The sequence below is a fragment of the Triticum urartu genome, chromosome 3A (assembly GCF_056163025.1).
Source record: "Triticum urartu cultivar PI428250 chromosome 3A, HENAU_Tu73, whole genome shotgun sequence".
NCBI lineage: Eukaryota > Viridiplantae > Streptophyta > Magnoliopsida > Poales > Poaceae > Triticum > Triticum urartu.
The window spans coordinates 25,588,312-25,599,754 of NC_141875.1; the positions used below are offsets into that span (position 1 = coordinate 25,588,312).

The window sequence follows — 11,443 nt, forward strand, 5'->3', positions numbered from 1 at the left end:
ATGCATGCAGAAGTCATGTACGCTCGAGAAAGAATAATCCAAGCGTGATGACGATCTACATACCAGTGTATTTATTCGCCCACACGTGAAAGAACAGATACGCCACGAACACAACGAGGCTCGTCAGTAATAACGACCAAAGAAAAGAAGGGATGAATGGTTGGTTGTTTTCACCGAGCAGTAGGCAAGGAGGCGTTCAAACCCAAACCTGGACCGACGACCTGATGACCCACGCGGCGGGTGAGCTCAGGGCCGGTCCTGAGATTTTGGGGGCCCAGGACGAAATTATAATTTGGGGCCCCTTAAAATTTTCTATGAGCATTTGTTGATGCAAAGTCACTTATAACGGTCTCGTCCTCCATCCCTCCTCCTGTTAGTTGTGTGAAGATCAACGTAAACACCATGTTGGGCAAGCAAGATTGGAAGGCTGTGATGGCATCGATCTCAAGGAGCCATGAGCATGATTTCATGGGAGCTTCAAGTGTCATCTTCGTTATCATTCGGAACCCTCGGGCAATGGAAGCGCTGACATGTCAGGAAGTGCTTTTGATGGTGATATATTTTCTCGTTCATAAAGCAAGGCTCTGGGTTATCAGTAAACTCAAGATGGTTTAGTGTGCCATTATGGCAGGCCGTAAAGGAGATTACAGCAAGAAGCAAAGCGTACGAAGATATCTTGTTTTCTATACAGGTGAATATCTTCAAATAAAGAGGCACAGGTGCTAACGATCTCTTCGCTAAGAGATGAGGTTAATTAGTCGCTGTGTGGCAAAAAGCTTTGCCTAATGGCCTTTGTATCCCAAAGTCTACTTAAATAAAATAGATATGATTCTCAAAGAACTAATCATGATGTTTTAAAAGAACATATAAAAAACCAATTTACTAAGATCATATAAAACAGAAGCAAGAATATGCACATCAGTTTTAATAAGTACTTACTAGTATAGTTCCATACTTGACCCAGTTGACCAATCGAGTGATAACCATGCACACACCTGAAGATGACTCTTGAGATGGTAAATCGTGAGGCCCTTTACCCTTGGATCCCATCTCCGCCATGAAGCAAAATTAACAGGTAACTAAAAACTCGACAAATTATCACCATCGGACTTTCAAGAATGGATCTATCTCCTAGCTGTGCGACAACGTCGACAAATCGGCCATGGAATTCAATGATCCACCGGAGGCGGGACTTGGGGTAGATGGTGAGGACGACTTGGACGTGCGGCCGGAGTCGCGGGCTTGCGACCCGCAATCTGGGCGAAAAAGGAATCTGCCGCGCAATCATCGCGAACTACTCAAGTTTACTTCTTTGGAAAGAAAACATCGTGGGCTTCTCTCCTTGGGGCCTGGGCTATGGGCTAGCTGCGAGTCCGTGGGAGGGGGGCCCTGGATTTCGGGGGCCCGGGGCGGCCGCCCCTGCTGCCCCCCCTCAGGGCCGGCCCTGGGCACTCCCGGCGAGTGCCGTGGTGATGTCCATTTCAGTCAAACTTCCGTGACGACGAACGGTCGACACATCCGGAAATCAAGCATGCATGCCTCTCTTTCGCTGTGTGCTTCTTCAATCTTCCTCTCAATTTTCATCATCATCAACTGCATGCCGGTCTTCGCTGCAGGCCTCCTTCTCTCCACCTTCGGGAGCCGTTAGCCTCTTCGATCTTCCATCCTCTGTTGTATCAACATCGACCGATGCATCCGTTTCGTGTCCCGGTGGCCGCCGCCGTGCTCTGCGCAGCCACAGTGCTGCTAAGTGCCGTCCTCACTACCCACGCCCGAAACACCACCTCCTGCGAGCCGGTGACGTGCGGGGGGCTGCGCATCGAGTACCCGTTCTGGCTCGGCGGCATGCACCCGCCAGAGTGCGGCTACCGGGCCTTCCAGGTCAGGTGTGACAGCAACGGCACCGCCTCCCTCAAAGACAACATACGGACGTACAAGATCCTCGACATCTCCTACCAGGATAGCTCGTTCCGGGTCACCAACGTTGAGCTCTCAGACAGCACCTGCGACTTCAAGCTCCAAGTCAACGTCTCCTCCGACCTCGGCCTCGCGCCCTTCACCATCAGCGCCGCCAACCGGGAGCTCTTCTTCCTCTACGACTGCCACGACCTGCAGCCGGCGCCACAGCCACCTACATGGGCGCCCTTGAACTGCGACAGCAACTCGTTCGCGTGGCTTGCCGGGGGTTACAAGCCCGACGACAAATAGCCGCCGGTGCCGGGAAACTGCTCGGTGTTGATGGTGCCGGTGCTGGGGTACCCGGCCGGGGGCGACCGGGGCGAACTACCACAGGCTGATGGAGGGCGGGTTTCGTCTCGAGTACACGGCCCGCGAGTGCACAGCGTGCAGGGACACCGGTGGGCTTTGCCGGATCAACCCCACCTACGACATCTTCGATTGCCAATGTCCCAGCGGATCGTCTGACGGCCCCTTAAACTGCGGTGATCAATTTATCACCCCTGCAGAAAAAGGTAATTAATTCACCTCGTTTTTACGTCATATATAGATGCCAGTACTACTACTACCTCAAAAGAGTTTTAACTCATATACAACAGCCATGCCAGGTAGTTCAAACCCACGTTTAAAAAATAATCTAATTTAGTACTGCTACATAGACTTATTACTGGTGAGTTCTGTCTTCTGTGTGACCCGGTCACTTAACCACTTTAGTCGAAACTCACTGGTCACTTAACCGCTTTGTCCATCATCTGTGGGCAGGGTTTACATATGTAATAGTACTCTTTGATTTTGACACACGAAGTTGAGGGAATTTACAAGAAAAATGAACACAACATGCGCGTACCTACTAGCTGTAAATGGTTTCCTTTTATCTCCTACTAGTATAGCTGGTGTTCTGTCCAGTTTACTCTGTTTTTTAGTTAATGATATTCTTTTGCTTTTGAAAAATAACCAATGTAGTACTGTTGGACAACATTGCTTTTACTCATAAATGTTATATGTGTTATGTTCCAGGTAGCAAGGGGACTAGTAAGATGAGTATGCTAATAGGTATGCTCAAACTTTTGCCATTTTCTCAAATGTAATGATTTAAATATTGGTAGTCCACTACAGTGATTTCTATGTTGAAATAGTAACATAAAATAGTCATATCTGTAATCACTGCGAATTGATTCTACAATAAAAAATTGAATCAAGCAACTCTCACTTGAGAAATTTAAATTATTGATGGTATTGGAAACCAAATGACTGTATTATAAGTCCTGGTTTAGAAAAGAAAGTAACATCGATCTGCTTCAATCTCAGCTATGACATCAGCAGCTGGAGTCTTGCTCTTTACATGTATTTATGTCCTGTTATGGCATAGAAAGGGGAAAAGACTATGGTTTCTCCTTTGCAAGAAGACTAGCAGCAACACTGAAAAGAATTACGAGGCCATGATAGTATCATATGGATCCCTAGCTCCAAAAAGATACATGTATTCGGAGGTAATGAAGATAACATCTTCTCGCAACAATCAGCTTGGGAAAGGTGGTTATGGTGAGGTTTCCAAAGGAAGGCTACACGATGATCGTCTGGTTGCTGTGAAATTCTTGCATGACTGCAAAGGAAATGGGGACGAGTTTGTGAATGAGGTTATGAGCATTGGGAGGAACTCTCATGTTAATATTGTTAGCTTATTTGGATTTTGTCTGGAGGGATCAAAAGGAGCTCTTATATATGAGTACATGCCCAACGGTTCCTTGGATAAGTTCATTTACTCAGAGAACCCCAAAGAAATTTTAGGATGGGAGAGGCTCTATGCGATAGCAGTGGGGATTGCTCGTGGCCTCGAGTACTTGCATCATGGCTGTAATATACGCATCGTCCATTTTGACATTAAGCCCCAAAATATCCTTCTAGACAAGGATTTTAACTCAAAGATTGCTGATTTTGGTCTAGCTAAATTGTGTCATACAAAGGAAAGCAAGCTTTCAATGACTGGAGCTAGAGGAACAATTGGGTTCATCGCTCCAGAAGTTCACTCTCGAAGCTTCGGAGTGGTCTCAACAAAGTCAGATGTTTATAGTTACGGAATGATGCTGCTGGAGATGGTTGGAGGCAGGAGAAACGTAAAATCAATTGTTGCAAAATCCAGCAAAAAGTATTTTCCAGACTGGATTTACGACCACTTTGCGCAAGATGATGGATTACAAGCATGTGAAGTCACATCAGAAATTGAGGAAATCGCAAGAAAGATGACCTTAATTGGCTTGTGGTGCGTACAAATATTGCCTGCATATCGCCCTACCATAACCAAAGTTCTAGAAATGTTCGACAGAAGCTCAGATGACATGGACATGCCACCAAAGCAAAACTTCTCAGGATTGCTGTAAGATATTCTCCCATATTTTTTGTTCCTTTGTTTTTCTGTGCAACAATGATTATGCAATAACTTGACCTACACGCATATCTTTCATTACAGTGAAAGTTCAGCTCACAATATGGATGTACAAAGTTCAAGTTCTAACAAATCTGAGGAGATCAGCCTTGTGAATTCAAAAATCCTACAAAAATCGCCAGCTCTTTGAGCAGATATGCTATGTGAATCAAAGAACCTACATTAATTTCCAACACTGTGAGAAGATGGCCTGTACTAGAGTACATTGAGAAATTGAACAAGCGCAGCGAAATTCTGCATTGTAGTAGAACATATTCCATGTATGCATGACCTAGAGTCAAGAGCATCCACATGCCAGCTTCCTAATTCTGATGAGTGTTGTGTTCCAACTGCTAAAAGGCATTGGAGGCAGACAGCTACCAATGACTTGTTGACTGTAATTTTCCCCCAAAACTGAATACACACGATTTGGGCTCTAACTACAACCCCTAAAATTTCAGAATCCGGATGCATATACCAGTCTAAACATTGTGATGTTATATATGCCAATTCATAGCAAGCAGATTAAATCGTGGAAGCGGAAGGCGCATACTTACTTGGTCCTCTCCGTAGATTATATCCACTCAATCAAGTAGCGCCGTGCTTTTCCTTCACGTGCGCGCAACCTCGCCGGCGACCACCGCCCAACTGCGCGCACGAACTAATCTCCCTCCGCTGGCGAGCCGAGGGTTTGCACATTGCTTCCGCGGCCCCTCGCTCGCCGCCGCCAATGACGAGTGGGTCCGCAGCGGTTGGTCGGAGATCCACGCGCCAGAAGACGCCGCGACGAGAGGCCAGGCTCTTCTCTGCGCGGGTCACGATGGCAGCCGCACGCACGCTGCAGCGTGCGCCGGCAAGGGAGCGACCGCGGCGGGGAATTGAGGGCACACACCGGCCAGCCAGCAGCGGCGCAACGCCGATCCACGTCGGAGGTTTTGGGTTATAGACTACCTATTTTTTTGCGAAATAAAACAAACCATAGCGTCTTAAGAAGCAGGAAGCATCATGGGCCGGCCACACAACCCATACTTTACATTTTCTTATGGAAATATGAAAACAATTAAGATAATAAATTTAAAACATAGTTTAAAATACTTCATAATATAAACAAGAGTAAATGTTAATTTATTTTAAAAGTGTTCATCTCATATTAAAAAAAATTGGAGCATAGAACTTTTTCCATATAATTTACAAATTGTTCAGATATGTTGGAATATATCTTCATGTAATTTTTAAAGGTTTTACATATTTCGCCAAAAATATTAAAAAAATATGAAATAAATAATAAAATCAAAACACATGAAAATAGGATAACAGTTATAAAAACACAGTACTGAGTTTCCCAATGTTAAAGCGACATATTGTTCAATCATTGGGCCTGGGCCCATCTCTTCGTGTGGCTCATTTTATTGCAGCATTGCTCGCGCCCTACCCCCTAATAGTCACTTCTCACATTCTCAAAGAAAAAGAAATAATCACTTCTCGCCCACAGCGTCCCTACTGAGGTCTAACCCTGTTATTTTATTATGGACGCTGCTCACCAGCACCCGTTGGCTCGTTTGTTGGACTGGGCGCACACCCAGAAAAAGGTAAGGGAGACAGCCCTCTGCCAGCTGTCGTACCAGAAAAGGCAAACGGGAGTTCTCCTCCCCGCACATGCCCGGACAGAAGGGATAACCTGCTATCCACCCCTTCCAACCAACCACGTGGCGGGTCGGTCCTACGCTAGCCCTTGGGGGGCACCTCCTTCATCCTCCTTTTTCTCTCCAACCTTACGCGGCTGCTCCCTTCTTCCTCCTCAGAGGGAAGCCATTGTTTACCCCTAGATCTGGAACTCCATGCTTCCAGCAGGGGATTGACCACAGCCCAGCAACTTCTACAGATTGTCTCCTCCTCCTCCCCTCCCCTCTGATTGGAGATCTGCAAGCCAACAAACCGTGCAGGGTAAGAGTAATCCTCCTCCTCTCTTAGTAGTAAAACTGTAGGGTAAAAAAGCATGGATTTCTGCACATTGGAAAACCAAATTTCCTGCAGATTGTATTTGAGGTTTGATTGGGGTCTAAAAAAAGTTGATTTTTGTTCTGTCAATTTTCTTGAAAAAGATGTAACCAATTTCCTACAAGTCTGTACCCCTGTACATGGGCAAGTTCCTACAAGTAGGCAAGCAAATCAAGTTTGTACCTCCTGTACATTGGCAAGTTCCTGCAAGTAGGCAAGCAAATCAAGTTTGAACCCCTGTACATGGGCAAGTTCCTACAAGTAGGCAGGCAAAACAAGGTTGAACCCCTGTACATGGGCAAGTCCCTACAAGCAGGCAGGCAAAACTGGTTTCCCACTATGTTCATATAGATGAATTTTCCTAAATAAATTGAGTTATCAGGCATGCAGCTTTTCATATTTTTGACTCTAAAAACACTTGATTATTTTTGTAGGCAAGTTCTATTAAAACATCAGGCAATTACTGTGTTGCATTGCAAAAAAACAAGGGACAAAAATTCACAAAGAAGGATACTGGAGGGGGAAAAAGGATATATATAGATAGAAGAAGTACCTAATAAATTGCCTTCTTTTAGACTTGTTTTGACCTTCATATCCCTACAAATTCAAAAAAAAATGGTGCTTAGGCTCTGTAGAACTTGTATACAAAGCAAAAGTTTTTGGGTAGGTGGGGGAATGATGTAGTCACCTGATAAAATGAGATGTTTGCTTCTGTATATTTACACAAAAAATGCAAAAAGAGAAAGTGGTAGTAATTTGCTGATCCTTTGCAAAGTTAGTAGACATTAGGCAAGTAAACAGGTATACACTAGTGGTAGTAGAGGTTTTTGCAAACTGAAACATGATGTGACAACACGAGATACGTCAAAACACATGAGTCTGAGTTGCGTATCACAGATGTAACGCACTACACATTGTTGTTTAGAGAAAAAAAATAGAAAAAATCCATACTTCATCTACTCCTTGATAAAATCCACATTGGCCTGGAGATTCTTTTTTGCAGCTGTAGCTTGAGCACGGAGTGAAGAATTCAGAAAAACATGTCTTTACTTCTTCTCAATTCCGGTTAAAGAACAAGGATAAAAATCAAAAACTCATAGAACAGACACAAAAAATGAAGATAAAAATGAAATTCAAGGAAACTAAAGCAACCCCAAAAAAATGACCATTTTGAGTGTTTTCGTAGATTGGTGTCACACGTTTTTGCATCTAGAGTTGCCTTTCCTTTTTTGTTTTTATTTTCCCTAGAAATCAGTGTCATTGCTGTTTCTTTTCTCCTAGGGTTTGAAAGATGATTGACTTAAACGAATTTCCTGATGACACTAATTCTGAAATGCGTTTTACGGGTGGCATTGGAGTTGAAGACCCCGTGTACTATACGCAGCCTGTTGCCCAGCCCCCTGGTGGAGAATACAATGAAGTTGTAGGAGAATCTCCTAATCCCATGAGCACTCAGCAAGCTCCTGCTGCACCTGAAGAAGCTATGCAGACAGAAGGTGATACTTTTGATGACACCACCACAATTGGAGAGACAGGTGGAACTATTGGACAGGGAGTTGTGGGAAATGACAATGATGATGAAGCTTGGTCACAACCAAAAGAGCCTTTCATAGGAATGAGGTTTGATACTCTCGAGGGTGCAAAAGAACACTATAATGCCTATGCTCTCCGACTTGGGTTTTCAATCAAGATGAACACTCCTAGGAAATCATGAAATCTGGTTTGTTGGAAAAGCAACAATTTGTTTGCAACAAATTCCGAAAACCCAAAGTTGATGACGGAGGTGCAGAAACTGCCCCAGTCCTAGATGTGATTGAAGATTTTAATGGAGATGCCGATGAAGGTGAGGATGATGAGATTGTCTTCCTTGATGATGAGTGTAAAAAGAAGAAGAAATCTAAGAGAAGAAAGCGAGACACAATAGTCCAAACAGGGTGCAGAGCAAGAATGGTTGTGAAGCTAATGGACAGTCGGTGGGAGGTGATTTTCTTTGTTCGTGAACAAAATCATGCATTGGTTGACAAACCATCACTAACTAAGTACCTCCGATCACATCAAGGGATTCCTCTGGAAGAAAAACTATTCCTGAAGAATCTTCATAACTGTAATTTGACCACAGGTCTGTGTCCACATTCAACCCAAAAAAACTCTGTTTTCTTGTGGGAATTTTTTCATAAAGTTGCATGTTATTATTTTGCAAGTTGCTTGTACTTAGTTCTTGTTTTTGCCAACTAATCTGGTATCACAGGGGAAACCTTTTGTGGTTTCTACAGAATTGCTTGCAATTAAGTAGGCAAACTTTGTGGTCCTCTGAAAAAATAATTTGCACGGAGTTGCCTTTTGGCTCATGCAAGTTGCTTGTTCTGCTTAAGCAAGTTGCTTGTTCAGAAAAGGATAGCAACTTCTGCGTCCTTGATGCACATAAGTTGCCCCACCACGCAAAAAATAAGTTTAGCTTTCTCTGGGAAAACAAATCGATTCATTGTGTGCAAGGGGGGGTATGACTTGCCTGTATCTATGGAAACTATATGAGTTAGAAAAGAAAAAGATGGGCAACTTCTGTGTCCTTGATGCACATAAGTTGCCCCCACCACGCAAAATATAGTCGAGCTTCTGTGGAAAAAAGAAAATTGATTCATTGGTTTGTGTTGGTTTGCTGTTGTTCTGTTTTCCAGTAACTGTGTTGCTTGTTTTCTTTCATATCCTAACTATGTTTCTGCATGCGATTTGTGCAGGTCGTATGATGGAAATTATGTCTCAATTTTATGGGACGGAACTAATTGTTCCTTATACAACTAAAGCAATATCAAATCTTGAATCGAGCTTGAACAATGCAGCTACTAGTAAAGGAGATATGATAGAGACAATAGCCTACTTCAAGGAGCAAGAGAAAACAGATCCTAATTTTTTCTACAAGGTCAAGTATGATGAGGAGGACAGGGTTATGAACATTTTCTGGGTTAGATGGACCAGCACGGAAGGCGTACGCTGACGCTTATCATGATTGCATTTCCTTCGACACGACATACATGACAAACATGTACAACATGCCTTTTGCACCATTCATTGGTATCAACCGGAATGGGCAGTCATTCATGTTGGGGTGTGGATTTGTCAGGCAAGAATTTGAGACGAGCTTTGATTGGTTGTTTGGGAGTTTCCTTGAAGCAATGCATGGACTGGCCCCTAACAACATCATAACTGACCAAGACATTGCGATAGCTGAATCTATTAAGAACATCTTCCCTACAAGTGTGCATCGGCGTTGTCGTTGGCACATCATGAAGAAAGCTCAAGAGAAACTTGGGGCACTGTTGGGTAGGAACCCTGGTTTGTCAAAGGATTTCAACGAGTGTGTTGACTTCAGCTTCACACCCGAAGAATTTGAGGCAAAATGGGCTGCTCTAATGGCAAAATATCAGGCTGCTATTGGTACACACTTTGACAAACTCTATGAGTACCGGACAACATGGGTGCCATGCTACTTCAAGCACAAATTCTTCCATTTCCTGCAGTCAACATAGCGAAGCGAGGGCTTCAATGTTGTCCTCAAGCGGTATGTGAACCCGCACGTCTCGATGCTAAACTTTGTGAAATAGTATCGGAAGATTCAAACTCATGTGCTTGCTAGGGAGGGTGCAAAAGTTTATAGGACGGGCCACTTAGAGACTGAAATGTGGTCACATTTCCCCATTGAAAAGCAAGCATATGAAGCCTACACTAGAGACTTGTACCGTAAGTTCCGTGAGGAGTTCGAGATGATTGGGAGGTACAATGTACGCCCCTGTGGTGTACATTTGTATGTGCTTGAACCTAACAGAGAATGGGTTGCTAAATATGGGTCCAGACACTATTATGTAACAGCAGAAGTTGATGCAGGCAATTACACATGTGTATGCTGCAAGATGGACAGAGATGGTTTCCTTTGCTGTCATATCTTGAAGGTTTTCACCCACCTCGGAGTTGATGAGATACCAGCTCAATACATCATTCGCAGGTGGACTCCGCTAGCAGTGCCTAATGCACCCCCTGTTGTGGAAGCAGCAGAAGCAGAAATGCCGCCAGCATCGAAGAGGCAAGTTCGGCACACCAACTTGCAGATGGATTTTTCAAGCTTGGCCAAAGTTGCCTGTGCATCTGATGTTGCTGCGGAAATTCTGAAGAGGCATATGCGTGCAGCTCGGACGGAGATTGGACACCTAAATTTATCTAAGAAGAAAAAAGCAGCAGTCCCTACACATGCACATTGCAACAATTCTCGGCCGTCTACTAGTGGTCCACCAACATTCGGGGGCCGTGCGCAGCCTCCTGGTAGGCATCCAGAAGCAGCTGTGCCACCAGCAGGTGTTGCTGTGCCGCCAGCAGAGGCGAGGGGTGTGCACTCAACTTTAACTACTGCACCAAGTCCTAGATCTGCTCGTACTTCAATGCACTCAATTCATCAGCCCATGCACAAAACTCCTGAACATGCTCAACCCATCCCTAGAGGCCCCCCAAAATCTACGACGAAAGGAAGAGCAAAGTCTAAACGACTTCAATCAGCACTTGAGCTACACCCGAAGCGAAAAAACAAATGCAGCTTTTGTGGATCTGTTGAACACACTGCAGGACAATGTGAGGCAAAGTTGGTTTGATAGGCACAAATGCAAGTAGGTTTTGGGAAAAAAAGAAATGAAGTTGTTGAAAACAAGAATAAAGAGGGGGAGCTACGAGCAAAAATATGAGCTATTTTTGTAATCCTGGTTCATGATATGAATATCATGAGTTGACCTTGTATCGTAGTTTTTTTTTTGCGCAACTCTATGTCATTTCTTCTTGAGCTTGAACCCTTTTGAGTAATTCGTACGCATTGTTGTTTGCTTTCACATATGTTAATTGCCTGATTCCCCAGGTGTTAGTTGCCTAATTTTAAATCTTTTTTCCGTAGTTGCGTGCTACCAGAATTTGTTAGTTCGCTGGTTTGCACGTGCTAGTCGCCTTATTGTTTCCTATTCAAAATGTTGTTTCACAAAAAAAAGAAAAAGGAAAAATTAATTACCAAACTTGTGAATAGAAAGAAAAACTTAC

The 11,443-nt window shown here is 44.0% G+C and overlaps 1 protein-coding gene and 2 pseudogenes across 1 annotated transcript; all 3 read left to right on the forward strand.

Moving 5' to 3' along the window:
- Positions 1 to 1,689: 1,689 nt before the first annotated feature.
- On the forward strand, positions 1,690 to 2,479 carry LOC147978076 (LEAF RUST 10 DISEASE-RESISTANCE LOCUS RECEPTOR-LIKE PROTEIN KINASE-like 1.2; annotated as a pseudogene).
- Positions 2,480 to 2,973: 494 nt separating this feature from the next.
- On the forward strand, positions 2,974 to 4,638 carry LOC147978077 (LEAF RUST 10 DISEASE-RESISTANCE LOCUS RECEPTOR-LIKE PROTEIN KINASE-like 2.5). Its single transcript, XM_087546126.1, has 3 exons — positions 2,974 to 3,009; positions 3,265 to 4,330; positions 4,424 to 4,638. Exons 1-3 carry the CDS (start codon positions 2,994 to 2,996, stop codon positions 4,527 to 4,529), a joined length of 1,188 nt encoding a protein of 395 aa, XP_087402252.1. The 5' UTR covers positions 2,974 to 2,993; the 3' UTR covers positions 4,530 to 4,638.
- A 3,071-nt stretch (positions 4,639 to 7,709) lies between these two features.
- Positions 7,710 to 8,478, forward strand: LOC147978078 (protein FAR1-RELATED SEQUENCE 5-like; annotated as a pseudogene).
- Positions 8,479 to 11,443: the final 2,965 nt, after the last annotated feature.

Excerpts from the sequence above, each read along its gene's own strand:
- LOC147978077 (XM_087546126.1), top strand. Across the intron at positions 4,331-4,423 it reads CAAAACTTCTCAGGATTGCT|TGAAAGTTCAGCTCACAATA; the intron begins GTAAGATATTCT and ends CTTTCATTACAG.